General features: G+C 47.3%; 1 protein-coding gene across 2 annotated transcripts in view; it reads right to left on the bottom strand.

The window, feature by feature from the left end:
* Positions 1-7,766: 7,766 nt before the first annotated feature.
* Positions 7,767-21,203, bottom strand: part of LOC144770892 (zinc finger protein 786-like) — a 37,315-nt gene continuing 23,878 nt past the window's right edge. The window contains exons 5-6 of one of the 2 annotated variants that reach the window (XM_078655681.1): positions 20,969-21,064; positions 7,767-10,558 (exon numbers count right to left, since the gene is read on the bottom strand). In XM_078655681.1, the coding sequence (XP_078511807.1) occupies positions 9,828-10,558; positions 20,969-21,064 (827 nt within the window). In that variant the 3' untranslated portion in view covers positions 7,767-9,827. The remainder of the gene's footprint in view (positions 10,559-20,968; positions 21,065-21,203) is intronic. The other variant, XM_078655682.1, reaches the window with a different exon arrangement.

The following is a 21,203-nucleotide window of genomic DNA, read 5'->3' as shown; positions in this document are numbered from 1 at the left end:
GAAGCAGAATCTCCGACACAATAGGGGCCATGACACGAGACCCGCAGTAGAGTGCAGCAACCACACAAAAGCAACGATCTGGTGAGACAGCCTGCAGTATTCGGACCATAGGAGCCAGGCAGCACAGCACAGTCCGGGCAATTGAGGTCCGTAAGGTCGAGTCAAGGGCGGTGCGGCGAGTGATGCGGCCAGTTAGGTGGCATCTGTGCTCCTGTAAAAATAAATTGCAAAGTTTGCTGGGATCCAGCAAGATTGAGGCAAATAAATACATTTTAAAATTAAAATGGCTCCTGCCATTTAAATACATGGGGAGCCCCATCCTCCGGTGCCAGGTTTATTTAAGGCAGTAGTTCCCAAACTGTGCACAGCGGCACCCCTGTGTACCACCAAAAGCAGCAAGGGTAGGGGCGTAACACAGGCCCCCGCAGCCCACACAGTGCGGGGAGCCCCTAGCTCCAAGGGGCCCCCTCAGCACTGCACTCTGTCCGGAGAGCTCCTGATTGAGCCCGGAGGGGGCCCCTCTAAGTACCGTGCAGGGAGACCCCCTCACTTTTTGTTACGCCAGTGAGCAAGGGTCGCAATTGCTAAGCCGAGACCCTTATGAATGACACCAGCCTGCACTTAGAGTGCATGCCGGTGGTGCATGCCAGGTGTGCTGAATCTGGTTTTATTTGTGACTGCACTCTACAATGGATGCTCTCTTGTTTAAGCAAAACTGCAACTTTATTATGACTGAAATACTTTTTAAATGGAAAATAAGCTGGCTGCGGAGGTTGGCTTATTCTTTACAGCTGTCCATCAAGGCCAAATAAAACAAATATCACAGAAACAAATGAATATTGATGTGTACACCAAACTAACAGTGTAAACACCTAGGGCAACTAAAATATTTTACTGTATCAACATAATATAACTTTACAACATTTAAGAGACAACACCATATTATAAACCGAAACAAAAATAATTTTATTCAAACAAGTCCTGATAAATATATAATTCACATTCACACGTCAGTCATATCTGCATTCATTCTGAAGTCATTCTACACTATGAAAACAGGTGCAAAAGACAGCCACAAAGATAAGACACAAACAGTTACAATCTTTTGATAGATTTTTTTCTTTTATAAAGATCAATGAATATTGGTCTGATATAATCAAAAAAAAAAGTGAAACAATTGAATGACAATTGGTGGCTATAACATAGATGTAGTTCTCTACGCGCGTTCCGGCTTAATCCGTGCCTTTATCAGGAAAAAGCTACAAAAAACTTCTTGCGTAGTTCCAAAAGGAAGATGAATGAACAGAAGGTCTAGTTAAGATTAACCCTGGGCAAAGCACTACGCTACGCTCGCGTAGTTTGCAAAGTTTGCGCTACTTCGCACTACGCGAATTGCACGTAGCACAGTGCAAACACGCATAGCGTAGCGGTAATTTTTTGCTTGCTCGCTGTCCTCAATGTCAAGTTGGCGACCGCGAGCAAGCAAAATGACATCCCAGCAAGACTTTTTCCTCATTCACAATCAGCAACATCAAGTTGCCGATCGCGAGCGTGGAAAATAAACCTCCCGGCGAGATTCTCTATGCGGGGAGGTCAGGTTTCTCATTGCGAGTGGCCGCGTATGCTCGCGAGCTACTAGTCCGCGTTGAAAAACCTGCGGCTCGAGTAGAAATCTACTCGAGTGGCAGAAAACGACCGCTTGCACTGGGCAAGATGCAGTTTGCACTGCTTGCACTATGCGGACAAGCATCCGGCACTGTGCAATCAGTGCGAACAGCATTTTGCACAGTGCACTACGCAGTTTGCGTAGCTACGTGTAGTTACGTGTAGTTGGTGTAGTGCAAAGTGCGCTTCGCGTAGCACTACTTCGCGAAGTACGCCCAGGGTTAGTTAAGATACATATGGAACTACTTGCAAAAAAGACGGGATGTCTAGACCTTGATGAATTTTGTAGTTGACAAAAAAACTCTTCAAACGGGGGACTACTTCTAAAGCCCAGTGTTCATTGATGCCAGTCAGTAATGCGCAGTGCAATATACAGTAGTTATTAATATGCGCCCAAACACCTGTGGATAGACAACGAGTAATGCTGTGTATAAAATGAAACAAGAAGTCTCTCTGTAAGGCAGGCAGCAGCCGGACGCCATCTAAGCCATGAAGACTATCTATACCAAACTACAGAACATAAAGTATGTAAACCCTTAGAAGTGAAACCTTTTCAAGCACTTTTATTAAGTCATGTCATAAGGTTCATAAGATAAGCCAATAATGCATAAGTACTGCAATCTAATGTTTTGAAATATAAACTAAATCGCAGAGAGGGTGTGCTTTATATGACTTGACTCTGGAGTTTTTGAGTACTTCACAGACTCTTATAAATGGGGGGATATTTCGCGAACTCCTTATGCAATTAGTACAAAATCATACAAAATTGATCCAGCAAGTTTATATACAATTTCACTGGTCTCGGTAATGCAGGTGTTATCTCATTTGTCTAACCCCCTAAATAGTAAAAACTGGGGACACACAAGACACCAGAAGAAAGCAAGCATTGGAAAAGCAATACGTCAGGCTTGTATGTGCTAACAAAGGCAAACGGTATTTATAACATAATTTGTTTGCAAGCTATTATGCTGTGTTGGCATGCATTAGCACAGCGTTCCTTAACCTTTTGACGTGTGGACTCCCGCTGAATCATTATTGGAGGCCAGGGTCAGCTGGCCTAACTGTGATTTGAACCTCAAAACAACATAAAAATGCAAAAAATAAGTATACTAAAAAAAATTACAAAAACAAGTATAATCCAAACTGATGCTCAACTATTGAAACAACTTATTTAATTCAAAATCAAATATAGAAAATGTACTGTTTTGCCTTTTTATTTGTATATATTTTGTTTATTTTAATTGATTAATTTTAGTATTATTTAATTTTGTAAAACATTTGCAGACACTTTGAATTATTGCAAGCCGTTAACAGAATGGGGAGCCGCGGCTACCGGCCAATTAGCCAAGGGAGTCGCTGGTTGCAAAAGTTTGAGAACCACTGATTTAAGGGGATATTACATTTGGTCCCGGGGATTGAATCCCCGGGGGCAAAAGCAGCTCTGGGAGTGGAGGTGGCGCAATCACCCTCCCTGAGCCATTTTTTGACGTGGTGACCCAGTTCCCCGGGACCCAATTTAATTATTTAGGTGGGAGGGCACACACACACCCTTCCCAAGTTGTATTCAAGGACCCCATCACCTGGAACCCAAAGTATTTAATAGGGGAAGGGGCAGTGTGGCATTTGGGATGTCAGTGATGTCATCAAGTATATCAGAGAACATGTCATGAGCGATGCAATATTTGTTGTCATCATAAGCAGTGCATGGAGGAGGCTCAAGATATAGTTAGCTCTGCTTACTATAACTAGTGAATTTCTGTTGTTTTTTTGTTGGACTTGGCCCTTTCACCCCCAAAAAATTCGCTTTTGACCCCCTTGTCTAGGATGTCTCCCCCATGGTAACGATTATTGTATAGGCCATGAGAGGTGAGAGTTGCCCTGTTTTAAAATGTAATGTCACGAAATGGTGTGCAGAAAATACCCCCCCCCCATTTTAGAAATGCACCTCACTGAAATGTTCTGTATTTAAAATAGATGCCATGGCCATGGGTTTGGCCACCTGACTGCCGTAGGTCAGCGGTCTAGATATTATTACCCAGCCACCCCTAGCTTTTGGAGGGAAGCCTGGCACCCAGGGTGCTCAACCCCTCCCCTTGAGCCAGTTTAGACCAGTTTGCCCCTAACATTCTAGAAGGTTCTGGCACTGACTGGGAGGGTATAAGGAAGGGGATGCGCCACCAGAGACACACAGACCTGGGACAGGAACGTGAGGGGACCTGCTGCGAGGTGTCACCGCTGGGCCCTGCACCCCTCAAACCCCCCCCCCTCTGCTGTCCCCCGGGCCCCTGACAAAGGAGAGCCCCCCCCCTAGGTCCCTGACACTGTGGGGGACCGTGAACCACGCCAGCGCTGCGCGAAAGAAGCCCCCTGGAGGTGAGGAGTGTGCCCCTGGGGCTGGCTGTGAAACTGTTCGCCCCCTTGCGAGGTGTGCCTGCCAGACGCTGTGCTGCAAAAGCGCTGTTTTGGGGAGGTTGGTGCCCCAAGGAACTGTTAGCGGTTGTGGCCTGTGACTGTTGTGGCCCCCGAAGTGCTGTTGGCCCTTGAAGCTCCAGGGCCCTGAGAGCTGTGTGGGCCGAGGGAGAAGCTGTGCGCCGTGAATAGCGCCCTTTTGCTGAGAGGAATAGCGCCACGGGAGTCTACCCCGCGTTTTGGCGCACTTCTGGCTCCGTGACCTAGGGGGGTGTCTACCCCGTGATATAAATAATTAAATAAAAGGGAGCCTACCCCTTACAGCCGCCGAAAATCACCCCTGCGGCCCGGCGCTGTCAAAGAGACCCCCCCGCTGTGATGGGCATCGTTGTGGCAGCCCCCGGTACCAGGAGAGGGCCGTCGAAGTGAAGAGAGGGCCGCGATAGGCCCTGAAGCCAACGCGGCCTGCATCACGTGGCTGAGGCGCCGGTGACGTCACCAGCCACGCACGGATTGGACAGAGCGGGCGCCCCCCCGAGGGCCGCGTAGAGATTGGCTGCCGGCCGGGCAGCCTGAAGAGGCCGGAAGAAGCTCCGGCGGAGTTGCGGGGCTCCCGTGGTGAAGAGGGAGCCCCGATTGTGCTGGTATGCCCGAGTGAGGCGGCCTCCTGTGAGAGCCCCGGGTCCCCGTGAGAGAGGAGGGGCCCGGGTGAATCTGAGGGGGAGAGCAGTTCTTGGCGGGGCTCCCGTGGTGAAGAGGGAGCACCGATTGTGCCGGAAGAGAGAAGCCTGCAGCCTCGAAGTCCCGGGTCCCCATGAGAGAGGAGGGGCCCGGGTGAAGGAAAAAGCCAGCCGGCAGTGTCGCGGGGCTCCCGTGGCGAGGAGGGAGCCCCGTTCGTGCGGAGGAGGGCCGGCGGGAATCCCGGGAAGAGGAGAGCCCTGCGGAAATGGAGGCGGCTGCCTGAAGCCGCCGGAGAAAGCACCCCTGCGGGCTGCCAGTCGGGCAGCCAGGAGAAGCGACCCGACGGCGTTGCGGGGCTCCCGGGAGGTCAAGGGAGCCCCGTGGGAGCGGAGGAAAGCCAGGCGGGTTTTCCCCCACGCGGGCCATGCCACCGCGGTCGTCCCCTGTGGCCTCCCTGAGGCCGTTTTGAAACCCCGGGCCCCGGTGAGGAAGAAGGGCCTGGGTGAAGCTGGCAGACGTTGTTGCGGGACTGCCAGAAGTCGGGAGAGCCCCGTTCCAGAACATTCGGAGCTGCAGCAGAGGAGCCCCCGCACTCGCAGGAATCCCGGTGAGTGGGGCCGGTCTTGAGCTGGTGGAGGGGGGGCAACGGGGTACATTGCCGGTGCCCGCCCCGGGGACTGTTTTACCTTATCAGGTGCTCCGTCTGGCAGAGGGCACCTGCAACTTGGGCACCTTAGGTGTTGAACTGCCCTGACTTTCCTGCACTTAACTGCCCCACCAGACAACTCGGGAGCAAGCCGGTTGCCCTTATTCAGGATGGAAAGCATCATCCCCTATTGTAGATATAGAACCCAGAGCTTGGTCATCAGGCCCACCTGAGCAAGTGGGCCTAAGGGCACGCCCCCGTAGAGGTTGGCTTAAGTGGGCCGGCAAGGAACAGATGCCTAGGGATCATTCATTAAATAATGCACCAGTATGGAGGAGTAGGCTCATGCTCATGGTTTAATGCTTAACGTCACACCATAATGTCAATGCCTAATGTTTATCTTCATGCAGAGGGTTGGCTGTGTGTACACCCTGATGTTTTATGCTTATTGTGATGCCAACCTACTGCCTGATGCTTAGGGAAGGTTCATGCCATTGGTTATGCTCCCTGCCAAGGTATACTGATGTTTTACACCTGATGGTTGATTGTATGCTTTTGTGCCCACCGTGCAGGTGATTGTGCCTTTTCTTACAGGTTTGGGCCTGGTGGGCCCCTATGCTGGCCTGACGTGTTATTCCAGGCCCATTGTTAGGCTCCATGCTAGTGAGGGAGCCTTGATGTGTTCATTACAGGTGTCCCGCCCCAGGATTGAGACCTATACATAATGTTGGATCCCCACAGGTTGAGGCATCACAAGCAGCCTAGTGTTTTATTCCCACAGGGTGATGGAGGAGTAAACCTGGATGTGCCTTCTATTACAGGTGTTCCTGCCTGATGTTAATGCTGTGGGATTCCTATTCTTTTTGCAGGAGACGCCAATGCCAGCTATTTTGGGTTATTACCCCTAATGTTTGATTTTATGTATAATGGGCTTCCTCGCCTAGTGTGTTCTTCCCCCATATGGATGTCGCTGACGTCACATGCCAAGTGCTAACCTTTTTATATTTCAGCTGGACAAGTTGGACTTATTTACCGTTTCAGCCTTGTTCCCAATTACCTTGTAAATAATCCCCCCTGGGTATATACTGCCCTGGCGCTCGCTAGCGCCTTGTTGTGATTACGGCCTATGTTATGTTTGCCTTTGCAGGTTGGAGACAATAGAGAACTTATTATTTTTCCAATTCAAGCTGGTGTCGTGCCTCTTTTGTGGTGTGCCTGGTGAGTCGTATATGGGTACTGCGTGTATGCTTCACATGTCCTCCGAAGTTTGGCCTGCCCGCTCGGTTCCGTGCTACCCCCTGGAGAAGTGGCAACCCCATTTCTGACATTTTTGGAGTTCAAAATGTTAATGTTGTCACTGACATATTCACCTAACTATAACATTACTTTAACCTTTGTTTTTTCAGTGAATATATGTGTGCGTGTGTGTACACACACATAACATACTAAGTCGTTTAAATATATTAAACAGACAGTAAATCAAACATTACTACGGTCTGTGGACGGGGTAGTGTTCTTCAGAGTGCCTCAATCACTTCAGTTCTCTTTGAAACAGCTGTACATTGCAGCACACAAGCAATGTAGGAAAAATAGGCAGCAATGAAAACACTTCTCCAAGTTACACCTGCCTTGAGAAGGCGTTTAGTTCTGGCACAAATCCCTGTGTACGAAGTTTAGTCGATAACAATTTGCACCAAAACGCATGGGTGGTTGCATGGGAATGCCCATGTACCACCCAAATAATGCTACCTTGAGACAATGTAGTGAATAGCGTGACTCAGCTTTACTTGGAGGACATTTCTAATGCAAATCTTGATTTGAACTGAATAATAATGCTAACACCACTCTTTGCGATGGATTTGCGTTCATTTTGTGACACAAACCCGGCGCAAAGCTTTGGAACCACTTTTTTCTGCAGTTTCACAGTTAGACTCTTATGCCCTTTGTTTCTTGATAATTTTCTGAAATCATCCATCTGCCCATCTCATATTTCATCTTTTTCCTCTTTCCCCTTTTTTCGTGCACATACTTCCTTGCATCTCCTTCCCCTCACATCACTCTCACACACACAAATCCACCCACTCAACTGTAAGCACTGCCTTTTCTTTATCCTATGTCCTGGCAATATTATTTGGCTGTTGCTCACCTCCTTAACACCCTTTTGCACAGAATCACGTTGACAACTGCCACACTGGACCATTACTTTGTGTGCTCTGCAAAGAGGCCAAGGACTCGATGAACATGTATTTTGAACCCCTTTATGAACCACTGTGAAAAATGTGTTCTGCCTTATGCCTTAACTGCACAGCTAATAATTGTGGACAGTTATAAACACCCATCCACAACATGAACTCACACAGCTACATAGAGCCAGCTCTTTTTACAGTACACACTATACCCGAGTAATATGTAGCATGAAACAATCAGTTCATAAACACAATTTCCTGAATAAAATCAAATATTTGTAGGAATTCAAGAGTAAGTACAACATGAAATATAAATAGGAACAACATCGCTGTTTCCAGGCTTACAGGCCAGTGTCTGTTTTTGCTGACAGCAGCTGTCATCTGGTGGTGGAGCACAAGGGTGGGGGTCACACAATTTCAGATTGGGCACTAGCACCACCAGCCACACCCCAAACAACACTACTAAATGTGTGATGTTATTATACATATTGGTTAAATGGACCTAATGATATTGGTGCAGTATCCGATATGTTTCAGCTGCCCTCTACTTTTGCTGCTTCTCTCTTAGAACAGTCTTGTGCTTCTTGGCAAAGTTTTAATGATCAATAATTTACAGGCATATTACCATTTAATGGTTTGTAGATCTTTTCTTTTTCAAACTCCGGTTACTCCCTCAAAGGCTTCTTCATCGGGAGTACTTTCCCGGGGGATGCAGAGACGGGCAGGTTAGGTGCAGACACGCGGTCCGCACACCTTAACTCTTGGCACGCTTCAGCGCAGCACCTCCGTGCCACCCAATGTGGCCGTAAATCCTCTTGCATTTAAGTCAGACCCTGAGCAACACACACAGTAGGTAGCACCTAGGGGCACCAACTCAGTGTGGGGTAGTTTGTTCACTATATGTTTGTTGTCCTGACGAAGCGCCACGGATCCTTACAACCACACCAGGCACGAAACATGTTGACACACCTTTGAGGGAGTAGCCTGAGTTAGGTTCCCCCTCCCATGACAATAGGATACTTCCTCTGTCTAGTCTCATTATACTGACTTCCAGGGTTCCTTTCAAAACCCAAGGTAGCACTCACTTGTCATAGCTTTTTATCCCTGGAAGGGTGATCTCCTCATTAAAGTATAGTGCAGGATCCCACTTACCAGTTTTAACCTCTAATCATACCTCACTACTCCACATCACGGATCTCCTCACTTCCACTCATCATATGGCAGCCTCTTTAAAAGGTCTCCGGCAAAGTGATTCTTCAGGGATCCGTAGGGCATTGCAGTGAGGAGGAGCACTGACCTATGATGAATATGATGAAGCATGACATCCTCTAGAAGAGTTGTGAGAGCATCATGAAACAGTCCTGTTGACTGTCCCCATCCATGATCCTAGTCCGGGCATTCTCTACCTTTTGAGCCCCTTTCCCTATTTTTAGGAACATTAGCCCATTTTGTTGAGTCCATCATGATTTTTCCCCAGTCTGGTATTTCCCCTATGTACCCCCTATTTCTTCAATTGAATGTGGGGTTTCCCTTGGGGAAATGCACTTCTTATTAGAAACACCCCACCCTAAAACTAAAAACTATTGTGGTTAAACTCTTAGCTAACTCGCCCAAGTGCCCAAAAAGAAGGGAGAAAAATCACCTGCTCCAAAGCCGACAACCAGTTACTTTCTTGTACATAAGCTTGTAAAGCAGCAACGCTTCAGAAGTGCAGTTAAGGATCATCCAGTAGCCATGGGGACCAAATGCTAAACCTCTGAGCCCTTCATTTGCAATGTTGGGATTCCATGCAGTAGAATGGCCAACGTCATTACACATCTTGCCATCTTCAATGTTTAGTCATTTTTAGGTATCCGTGTGTCCCGCCTACATAATATAAGGGGGGGAGCGCAACAGTATCAGACAAGCATCATAGTGAAAAGCGATGATTAATAGTCAAACAGCAGCCAAACTGCAACCATTGCCCTACGTATGCAGCCAGGTCATCTACTGAGGGCATGTGACAACCCTTTACTAAGAAACAATTGCATAATGCCAACAAGCTTCCACTCACAGAGAATACACACTCAATAGATTCATCTGCATTCAAGAGGCCGACAATAGCGTAATAAAGAAAGTCCTACAGGAATCATTAAAGGTAAGACTGTTAACTGTTTTATAGTACTCAAAGTATGATATTTGTATGTGGTAATGTACAAAGTGGCGCGCTGATTTAATGATTATTTCCCATATAATTGAGGTCAACTTTTTTCAAAACAGTGGGTTCGCCGATGGGTTCTCAGACTGGCTGACTGACTAAAACTCTTCCCACAGTCACTACAGGTGTACGGTTTCTCACCTGTGTGTGTTCGCTTGTGAACAGTTAGGTGTGATAAGCGACTAAAACACTTTCCACATTCATTACATTTATGTGGTTTCTCGCCAGTGTGTACTCGTTGATGCCGGATTAGGTTTGACGAGTCACTGAAGCTCCTGCCACATTCATGACAAATGTTTGGCCTCTCTCCGGTATGTGTTCGCCGATGTGTTATCAGGCTAGAAGACTGACTGAAGGCCTTTCCACAATAGTTACACCCATAAGGTTTCTCTCTGGTATGTGTTCGCTGGTGTATTAGGAAAGCAGATGCATGCTTGAAATGCTTGCCACAATCAATACAGCTGTATGGTTTATTCTCTTGCTTTAAAGGCTGGTGTGGGATCGGCGATGACGAATCATTAACGTCATTCCCACTGCTGGTATCTAAGCTTCGTCTTTTGTGGGTCATTGAATTACTATCCAAATGCAGCGTCCAGCTGTTTCTTTTTTTGCATTCACTGCATACATCTTTCTTCTGTTCCCAATCACTATTGCAACAGTCAAAATGATCTGCAGGCAGAACAAAGTTTCTACCACATTCAGTGCAAGTGGATGTCATCTCTTTTCGGGAAGATTCTTGCTGTTCTTTGAAGTTTGCTGATTTGCAAATACCTGCTGAAAACAGGAACTCATAAGCTTAGTAAGCCAGACATAGCAGTGACACAAAAATAACAGAACACGTGAGAATTTTGTAGAAGATCAAAACCTGCAGAATGGCACCCAGTAATGAGACACTGATTCAATGAAACTAGAAAGAAAGAGTGAAGCAGTAACGTCACATGTAAAGCCATCAGCATTTTTAACGCAGAAGTCAGTTACACAGTTTATGGGAATCCGATTGTTCACAAAACATTAAACAATAAGCAGAATAATTAAACACGCCTAAACCCCATTTGGACTATAAGATAAATCATCCGCAGGATTGTATTGTAGAACAGCCAGGAACACACAATGCATTTAGACCCTTATGTATCAATTTATTTCCCTACAGACACAGCATGGGGATAACCCTTCGATACAGCAGGTGCACGCCGTCATAATCAATAGTACTGCCTCCATGCACCGGCTCTGCAGAACAAAAACAACACCTACCAGATAAGGTACAGAGCCTGAACTTCTACGCATGGCAAATGCACCTCACTGTCAGTAAGAAAACCCCAGACCATCTGAGCAGTTGCAAAACTCCAGCTAGAATTCTCTTTAAAGCTTACATTACCCTCAGTATTTTACAAAACCAGTTTGTGGGACGCCCGACCCTGAGCAGCCCTTTAAATTACAGATCCATTATCTATCCGGGACACCATTTGGTGCACCCTGAAGTTGGTCCCCCTTGAACCATTATGGCTTGTGGCAAAATCACAAGTTGGGGCACGCTAGATGCTTCCTGAGGTGATGCATTTGAAAGTAAGGGCTTGGGCAGATGGGGGATGTCCAGGTTTGATTTTTGCATGATAGCAAGTGCTTGCCAAATTAAATGCATTGGTTTTGCAATAACGACAATGAACATTGAAAAGCGCACAAACAGGGGATAGTCATTTGTTAGAATGACATTTGAAAAGGGAGTATAGATTCTACTCACAGAACATGAATTACCCATTATCCACATCGTCCTATTTCTTTGTCTCCAGAATCTGTCAGTACTGGTCCCACCAGAGCAGGCTCAAGTACGGTGTACACAGCTGCCTGCCATCATAGTAGACTCTGGCTAGACAATTAGGGTGACATTTCCAGGATGCCACCCGAGGAGGAAACATGGTTGAATGAACCCTTGAACTTTAAGGCTGAAACCTGACTGGCAGTGGATTGCTGAACAACTGCCAGGACTTGCCAAAATAAGCTGACGCTGCTCTCCAGCTTAGTGAAGACCTTCAACAACAGACCTGCTTGGATCCTGTTGCTAGTGTGGTTCTAAAAAGAGAAGCTGAGTATGGTCTATTTCCTGTTAGCTGGGAGCTAGGCTGAAAAAAGTAGCCGGCTGAAGGCCCTGGTCTGCAACTGCTGATGTCTTGCCTGAAGGGAAGACCCCAGCCAGACCAATGGGTCCGAGATGTGTACAGCATGCCAAAAGGTCTTGCCTTAGGAAAGAAGCTTTACAAGTAGAGATGAGCCTTGTGGTGACTCTGCCTGGTGAGCACATTCGCTGTATCAACTGTTGTTCTTTTTTTGCGTGTGTAGAGGTCCAGCATGTGGTTGGCTTGTCCAATGGCCACACGGCGGGCTCTCGTGGTCGCCTATGCACCCTTGTAGTCCTGTGGACCCATACTCTGTGCCTTTAGATCAGACTCCAGTGTGCCTACCCCCTCAAACCACTTGGGCTAGCTTTGAATCATGTAAAGCCGCTGACTCAAAGACTCTATAGTCCTGAGGTCATAAAGAAGCCACATTTTATGGATCAACTATTTTTTAAAAGAAAATATACTCTTCCAACATACCCCTTGGGCAGGCAGAAAATCAAAGACATAAGGAAAATATACACCATCACAAATGATCATAAATCGTTATTTAACTAAAACTATTGCTGGGTGGCTGAGGCCTACAAGGGCAAGGGAGAAAGCAGAAAGGGAGCAATGCAGATATAAACAAAATTAACAGAAAAATCCTCCAGGGTATCTACTCACCCACAGACACGGCAAGGAAAATGGATCCAGGCCAACCTGCCCCTGCTAGAGCCTGTCCTCTACAACAGACACATACTCCATCTACTCTTTCCTGTTCTCTACCCGAAGTCTTCATTGAAGGTTCTGGCAGATTCTGCCTGGGTGAATCAATAACCCTTCTCCCGGTATTCCACGTAAAACCTCATCTGCTAAGTGTGAAAAGCTTATTTGCTGAAGTCTCTCTTATTGGAAACCATGGCCTATTTTCCTTCACTGACTGAAAGGAATCACATTCATGAATATAGGAAGATATGAATCCCGGCATGTAGATGTTCTGTGAACTTACTCGCTTCACCCAGTGAGCTTCCATGAGATCAGTAGATCCCAAGACCACCATCACAATGCGTCCAGCTACTTCTCCAGGCCTTGAGTGTCTATTTGATATCATATGGAACTTTCATATCAGGGGTGGAGCCCTATCACCATGGGCTCTTAAGAGTAAACATCAACCTTTAGGTCACTACTCTCTATCTTGGTAAGGATTCCTAAGATATGAAACACCATACTTTACCAGAGATATTCCAGCACCTCTAACTTGGGGCCTGTTCTCATGTAGACATGGTTTATGAGGCTACCACAGTCCAAATCTCTAACTCCTAGTGCCTATTGCCATGTCCACCTTCTCTTGATTCTACTCTGAAAATGTTTCTCTCCCAGTCAGCCCATGTCATATTGTCTCCAACACATTCATAATCAAAGGGATGCCCGATTTGTTCTCACTGAGGTCATTGTGAAGCATGCTTATAGTCTCAAAGGTCCACTGTATCCTCCGCAGGTTGTTGCGAAGACACTTGAAGGTCTTTGAACTGCGGTGTTTCTCAAGCCCACTACATAGAGCACCAGGCGCTGGAATTCCCGAACAATGTGTGCCATTCTCCTGATGATTCCACCCACCTGCAATGCTGGGCCCTTGGGGCTTTTATATTAAATTCCAGGCTTGGCTATGTCAGGTGCAGTCCACACCATTTCCATTCTTGCTGTATCACCGGATCTTCAGCCCCAACCCACAGCCCCAGAGGGGGACAGCCAACTCAGCCAATGGTGGCAGCCACACATTCTGAACCCCAGGAAGTGAACGGAGGGCCCAACAGCTGCACCAAAGCCCGAGAGCTCACAACGCTCACTTCAATTGGGCCACAGCATCAATGATTTTAATAGGGGGTGGGGGCTGGGGGGATTGGTGAGGAAAAGTGGGCAAAACAAGGGTTTCTTTAGGAGTGGAAGGATCAGACCGGTCTTAAGGGCATCTGGGAATGTGCCTTGGCTTAGTGAGGCATTGGCAATGTGTATATTGGGCGTGAAGGCCGCTTCTTTGAGAGATTTGATAATGGAAGAAGGAAGGGTGTCATCTTCATGGGAGTTCGCCTTGGGAGAGTGCAGGGTTTTTGTGAGATTCATCTGCAAGACTAGATTGAAGGAGGTCCACTTGGTGGTGGGATACTGGTGAGAGGTCCTTGAGGTGGTAATGATGTTGATCTGAATATGTTGATTTCATGAAGAAGAGGTTGATGGCATTCCATCTGACCACTTAAGCAGGGACTGTGAGTTTGGGGAGAAAGCCTTGAAGATAGATTTGTTTTTGTTGGTTGCCTCACTCATGGTGGTCTTGTAGCAAGAGGTTTTAGTGTGATAATGAGGGATTGGAAATTAGAGCAGAGTTTTTTGAGTAGGGTGAGGTAATCTGGAGTTTTAAGCTTAGTCATTTCTTCTTCGATCTTCGTATAGTGTGTTTATTTTCATTAAGTTCTTTAGTGTAGCAGGGTGCTGACAGCTTTGGCTTGCTGGAATGGGTTTCCGCTGGAGCATAGCGTTCAACGTGAGTTCTCAATGAGGTCTTGTTAATGTCAAGAACAGTACCAATAACTGTTGCAGGCTGTAAGTGTTCAGCAACTTGTTTTGCCTTACTTGGATTTTTCTAGATTGACGTCTTTGATGATCTAAAGGGTATTTTTCCTTTTTTTCGGAGGTCCTTAAAGCTGAGGTGCGATATATACAATAGCAAAGTGGTCAATCCAGTCCAAGGCAACAGATGTCTAGTAGTGAATATCAGACAACATTGTCATGATAAGGTCCAGTGTGTTATCTTTGCAGTGGGCTTGATTGTTGAGGAATTCTTTTACTTCCAGTGTGTTAGGAAGTGTGTAGTATGCTTCCTTTATCAATCAATCAATCAGAGAATTTGTATAGCGCGCTACTCACCCGCTAGGGTCTCAAGGCGCTGGGGGGAGGGAGAGGTGCTACTGCTCGAACAACCAGGTCTTGAGTTGTTTCCTGAAGGAGAGATGGTCCTGGGTCCGCCGTAGGTGGATGGGGAGGGAGTTCCATGTCTAGGCCGCCAGGTAGGAGAAGGATCTTCCTCCGGCGGTTGTTCTGCGAATCCGTGGGACGGTGGCGAGGGCGAGGCTGGCAGAACGAAGCTGTGAAGAATGTCAAGCGGCTGTTGAGGTATTTGGGGCCCATGTCGTGGAGAGCCTTGTGTGCGTGAGTGAGGAGTCTGAACGTGATCCTCTTGCTGACGGGGAGCCAGTGCAGGTCTCTCAGATGGGCAGAGATGTGGCTGTAACGGGGGATGTCCAGGATGAGTCGTGCAGAAGCGTTCTGTATCCGTTGGAGTCTTTTCTGGAGTTTGGCTGTGGTGCCAGCGTAGAGGGTGTTCCCGTAGTCCAGTCAGCTGGTGACGAGGGCCTGGGTGACCGTCTTCCTGGTTTCGGTGGGGATCCACCGGAAGATCGTTCGGAGCATGTGCAGGGTGTTGAAACAGGATGACGAGACGGCGTTGGCCTGCTTGGTCATCGAGAGGAAGGAGTCCAGGATGAAGCCCAGGTTGCTTGCATGGTCCGTTGGCTTGGGGGCGGTACCCAGGGCAGGGGATGGTCCCAGGATGAGGACTTCTGTCTTGTCAGAGTTCAGTTTCAGATGGCTGAGCTTCATCCATTCCGCGACGTCTTTCATTCCTTCCTGGAGGCTGGCTCTGGTGGTGTCGGGGTCGTTGGTGAGGGAGAGGATCAGCTGGGTGTCGTCAGCAAGGGAGATGATGTTTAGGTTGTGTTGGCGTGCGATGGCTGCGAGGGGGCTCATGTAGACGTTGAAGAGGGTGGGGCTGAGCGAGGAACCTTGCGGAACGCCGCAGATGACTTCGGTGGCCGCGGATCAGAACGGGGGGAGGCGGACTCTCTGGGTTCTTCCGGTGAGGAACGAGATGATCCACTCCAGGGCCGTTCCTTGGATTCCGGTGTTGCTGAGGTGCTGTGTTAGGGTGCGGTGGCATACGGTATCGAAGGCTGCTGAGAGGTCCAGGAGGATGAGGGCAGCTGTTTCCCCGTTGTCGAGCAGGGACCTGATGTCGTCGGTGGCTGCGATGAGGGTGGTCTCGGTGCTGTGGTTTGCACGGAAGCCGGACTGCGAGGGGTCGAGGGATCCGTTTGTCTCGAGGAAGGCGGAGAGTTGTTTGTTGACGGTCTTCTCGATGACTTTGGCAGGAAAAGGGAGGAGCGAGATGGGGCGGAGGTTCTTGAGGTCCGTGGGGTCCGCGGTGGGTTTCTTCAGGAGGGCGCTGAGCTCGGCATGTTTCCAGCTCTCCGGAAAGGTGGCGGATGCGGAGGAGCTGTTAATGATGTACCGGAGTTGGGGTGCGATGATGGAGTCGGCTTTGTTGAAGATGTGGTGTGGACAGGGGTCGTGGGGGAGCCGGAGTGGATGGTGTTCATCGTGCGGGTGGTGTCTTCGGTGCTGACCGGGGTCCAGTTGCAGAGGGTGGTGGTGGGGGGCGCTGGTTCAGTGGTTGGGTGCGTGGTCTGTGCGCTGAAGCTGTTGTGGATGTCGGCGATCTTGCGGTGAAATAACGAGGCGAGTGAGTCGCAGAGGTCTTGCGAGGGTGTGATGTCGTTGTTGCAGGCGCTGGGGTTGGAGAGCTCTTTAACGATGCAGAAGAGTTCCTTGCTGTTGTGGGTGTTGTTGTCCAGACGTTCTTTGAATGTTGTCCTTTTGGTGGTGCGGATCAGCTGGTGGTGTTTGCGGATGGCGTGCTTGCGGGCTGTCATGTTTTCTGTTTGGTCGTGGCGCCAGGCTTTCTTGAGTGTGCCAGGTCTTCTTGGAGTTTTTGAGGTCATTGGTGAACCACGAGGTTTTCTTGCTGCCGGGTCTGCTGGGAGGGTTCTTCAATGGTGCGAGTTCATCGGCGCAGTTGGTGAGCCACTGAGTGAGGTTGAGGGCTGCTTCGTTGGGGTCCCTCGTGTTGTTGGGAGGGTGCTGGCTGAGGGAGGAGGTGAGTTGGTCGGTGGTGATCTTTGTCCAGCTTCTGCGGGGAGCCTGTTGCTCGTTGTTCTCCTGAAGTTGAAGTGGACGCAGCTGTGATCTGTCCAGTGGAGTCCGGTGAAGTGGCTGAAGGAGATGTGCTTGCTGGAGGAGAAGATGGGGTCTAGCGTGTGGCCGGCGTAGTGGGTGGGGTGTCCACCAGTTGCTTGAGTCCGAGGTTGTCGAGGTTGTCCAGCAGGGTGGTGGTGTTGCTGTCATTGTTGTTCTCCAGGTGGAAGTTGAGGTCCCCTAGGAGGATGTAGTCTGAGGAGGTATGGGCGTGCTGGCTGACGAAGTCTGCGATGGCTTCGCTGAATTGTGTGCGTGGTCCAGGGGGACTGTAGATGAGAGTGCCTCTGAGGGTGGTCTTGGGGTCGGTGTGTATCTGGAAGTGAAGGTGCTCGGCGGCGGTGAGGGTGTCATCAGAGTTGGTCGTAATTGGGATGGTGTTTTTGTGGACGATGGCGATGCCTCCTCCGGACTGGTTGACGCGGTCCTTCCGGGTGATCTTGTAGCCCTCCGGGGTGGCTATGGCGATGTCTGGGGCTGAGGAGGCGTTCATCCAGGTTTCCGTGAGGAAGGCGACGTCCGGTGCTGTTGTGTTGAGGAGGTTCCAGAGTTCGACGGCATGTCTGTGGACGGAGCGGGTGTTGAGCCATTTATCCATTTTATGTTGCCAGGGAGGCAAAAGTCGCTGAGGAATGTGGGGCTGGTGTGTTGTTTGCAGGCAGAGGTGATGAGGTCTGATGTTTCTTCTATGAAATGTTTGGTACAGGTCTGTCGATCAGATGTGAGGAGGCTGTTTAGAAGCATAAAAGAGGGAAGTGGCAGGAAAGGACCATAAAAGGTTTATATGTAGTAGTGTTGCTAAGAATGCAAGACCTCCATGTTAGGATCTGGTGTTTTCAGTGGAAATGCATCCACTACAAGGATCTGTGTTTGACATCATGGTTGCAGGTTTGAATATCAGGAGGTCAACTCAGTCTTTAATCCTTCTGAGGTTAATAAAAGGATTTCCACTGAGTTAAGTACCAATACACATCTTTTATTTCATCGCCAAGATTCCCTTCAGAGTGAACATGCACTTTACAAATACGTGGTATATTATGACGTGTACATCTGCAAGTCCCTCTCCTGTTTTGAGTGTTCGTTTATATTTTGGATGTTACAGCCATCAGAGATTAGGACATCCAGGCAGTGTGCGGCAGAGGATATAAAGCAGGTTTGGGGTATGCGGTGCCTCTAGGTTCTGTTGGACAATGGTGTTGGCTATTTTCAGAACATATATGACTGCAGTGTGGATTGATGAGCGTCAATTGAACGTGCAGTGTGGGGGTAGGATTGTGTTTTGTAGTGAGAATGTAGAAACCCAAGCAAGGACGGTGGACACTTGGAACCAGACCTTTCACACAGTTCCTTTTGGTTAGAGATTGGTGCATTTCATTCACAGTACCAGCCGGAGCGTGATACTGCTGCTAGGCAAAAAAAACATAAAAATCAAAACACGGAATGGTGCACCCACAAAATGGAAAGTCAACAGTCCTTTGTATGTTTATAGCATCCTTTATTGAAATGTGATGTTTCCCATCAAAACAGCCAAGATAACAGCCAACAAAGTTTGTTCAAAAGAACTAAACAGCCTCAGGGCTTTTCTGTGTAAATAAGGCAAATTCATTCTTTAATACATGGTGAACGATAAAACATTGCAAATGTGTTTGGCGCGTATGTAGGACAATATGTATTACCAATGATGGGCGCTGATTTAGCTGTCGCTATTGGGGTGATTGTGACCCCTATACAACATGGATGATGATCGATTTGTATGATAAACATGTGGCAATCATTCTAAAGCAACTTCTCATGAAACCATGTATTGAAGAAGGAATCTGTCTTATTTACATAGAGGAAGTTCAATTCTTTCGAACGAAACGTGTTAGCTGTTTTTGTAGTGAGCATGTATATAAAGTTAGATGCATTAGATGTGTGAATGTGGTGAAAATGTTTGTGTGTTCCAGTAGAGTGCGTGTGAATGAGGTGAAATGTATTGTTTGTAAGGCACATGATGAGCTAGTTTACCTGGAGCAGGGATCCTGGCCTCAGGGCCTTATTGGTTAAAACATCTTTAAAAAGCTGATGCCCATGTCTGTATCATCCCTTAGATGGGGGTACCCTGAAGAATTGACTAAAGTGGGTGAGGTGGAGGGAAAGGCAGATGGAAACAAGTGATGTTGCTTCCTGCAAAGATGGACAATACGTCTGTTCTCCCAAACTCCCGGTTGCTTCTCTACTTAAAACTACATTTTTTAACCAACACTTTATTTTCCCCTTTATTGCCTGTACCGCAGCAAATATGAGATTAATGCTATTGAATGGGTTGCTCAACTTGATTCCTCTATCGAGCAAGGGCTATAAAAGAGAGTCACAATACAGACCTCAAAATCAGACACCTTTCCCTTTTTTGTATCTGAAAGGTATTCACTCTGCTTGAGGCATACACCTCTGCTGCTTGGGGTATCAGAGGAGAAAAGGGGGTATTAGTTCTTCTTTGCCCCAGAGATGGCTCCGATAGTAGAGCTGCAACAAAGTCCCGCGCACACAGATTTAAGTATCAACAAGTTAAGTACTCATATATGTATTTTACGAAAACAACAATCCAACGTCGATTCTTTAAATTTTGATGTGTCATTCCTTTTATTAGATGGTCACACCTATAGAAATTGACAGCCAGCCGACACGTGTTTCGTTATAGGTCAATACAATCATAGACACTATAACTCTTCAGGGCTCAATGGCTGAATCTTTATCTTTTAGGGCCTAAGTCCGGTGATAATTCCAACCCGGCAGGGTAACCAATTTTTTGACGAAGACGACCAATTGATGCCGTAAGTATCCAATCGCCCTTTATATCCGATAGTAGAGCTGCTTCGGTGGTAAGCATCATTCGACTTATGTAAAATCCACAAAACAAGGCGATACTGCAGGAAAGGGAGCAGAAACAGAATCAGAGTAGCATGAGGCCAGCCTCGCCACCCCGTACTTTGGCCAGCAGCATTTGGCGAACACCACAAAAGCCAATGCTTCACAGGAGTTTGCAGGCTGTGGAGAACTGAGGGGAGGCTGACTAAACATTTTCCTTTATTGGACATAAAATCAGGAGATCAGGGGTCTTGAGGTCTAATGGTGGAAATAAAGATGGGCGCAGATATGGCAGGGACTTTGATCATGAGGCAATACATACAGCACAAGACAAGAGTGAGGCAAGACTGAACAAAAGGGTGGAAAGACAAGAGTTGGGGGAACTCACCGTGATAGAGGACAAGGAGGGAGGAAAGATGCAATTTAACAGATTCATACAAATATTTGAGTAGACAAATTAGATGTGCAATGGATTATTTGCCAGTCTTCCTGAAGGATCTGGGATATTAAGTCTCTTATGTTAAGCTGGCGGGACTTGAAGTCCTATTACAAAGCATTTAAAGGTGGAGCATGAGGGGACAGCATTTATTTAAAAGCCAGTGTGCTGATAGCAGTGCGACACCCTGTGCAGGATGGGTTACACTCCATAGGAGACAATGAGTGTGGTTTGCAAGTGAGATTTTACCAGATTCCTGCTATAATGTGATGGTAAAGATTGTACTTACTAAGCAGACGTAACAGAGCTTTGTGCAAGAAGTCACTGCAGAATAACAGTCATGAAGTAGCAAGTGGACAGCAGGTTTTATAAGTATGTTTTATACCTCCATCATGAAACAGTGCTGTCACCTAGCATATCTGGAAAGATGATCTTACTGCTCTAATATTCAGATGAATTATGAGGACGTGCAAGAGAGTCTGAGACCTCAGACTGTACACAGATCCCTTTGTACTTCTACGTATGCTCAGAAATTTGCAGTCATATGAGACAATGTTTACATTTGATTCAGAACAGCTTTCAGTTCCTTTGCATAAATCTGCAGTCATCCAGCTCCTCTAATGTTTACTACTTTGATAAAGAGGGTTGTCTACAAGTTTTGCTCAGAAGCTACTGTTTCCCTCCTCTCTACATGCACAACTCTAGCAAAGAAAACAACCTCACCACGGATTATGGACTCAGGAGCTTCTATTTCCTGGAAATGTGTTTCATCCTCCTGTTTAATGCTTAAGGAATACACGGATGTAACAAATGGATCGCCTGCATAAAATACATTTAAGAAGAGCTCAGATTAAACAGTGAAACACTACAACAACCTGCTACATGGTGTATAAAAAACTATTTTCATCACAAAGATACAAACATTTCACTAAACCAATTTTCATTTATGTAGAACTAT

This window comes from Lissotriton helveticus, chromosome 7 (genome assembly GCF_964261635.1).
Source record: "Lissotriton helveticus chromosome 7, aLisHel1.1, whole genome shotgun sequence".
Lineage (NCBI taxonomy): Eukaryota > Metazoa > Chordata > Amphibia > Caudata > Salamandridae > Lissotriton > Lissotriton helveticus.
This window is presented reverse-complemented; position numbering and strand designations above follow the sequence as displayed.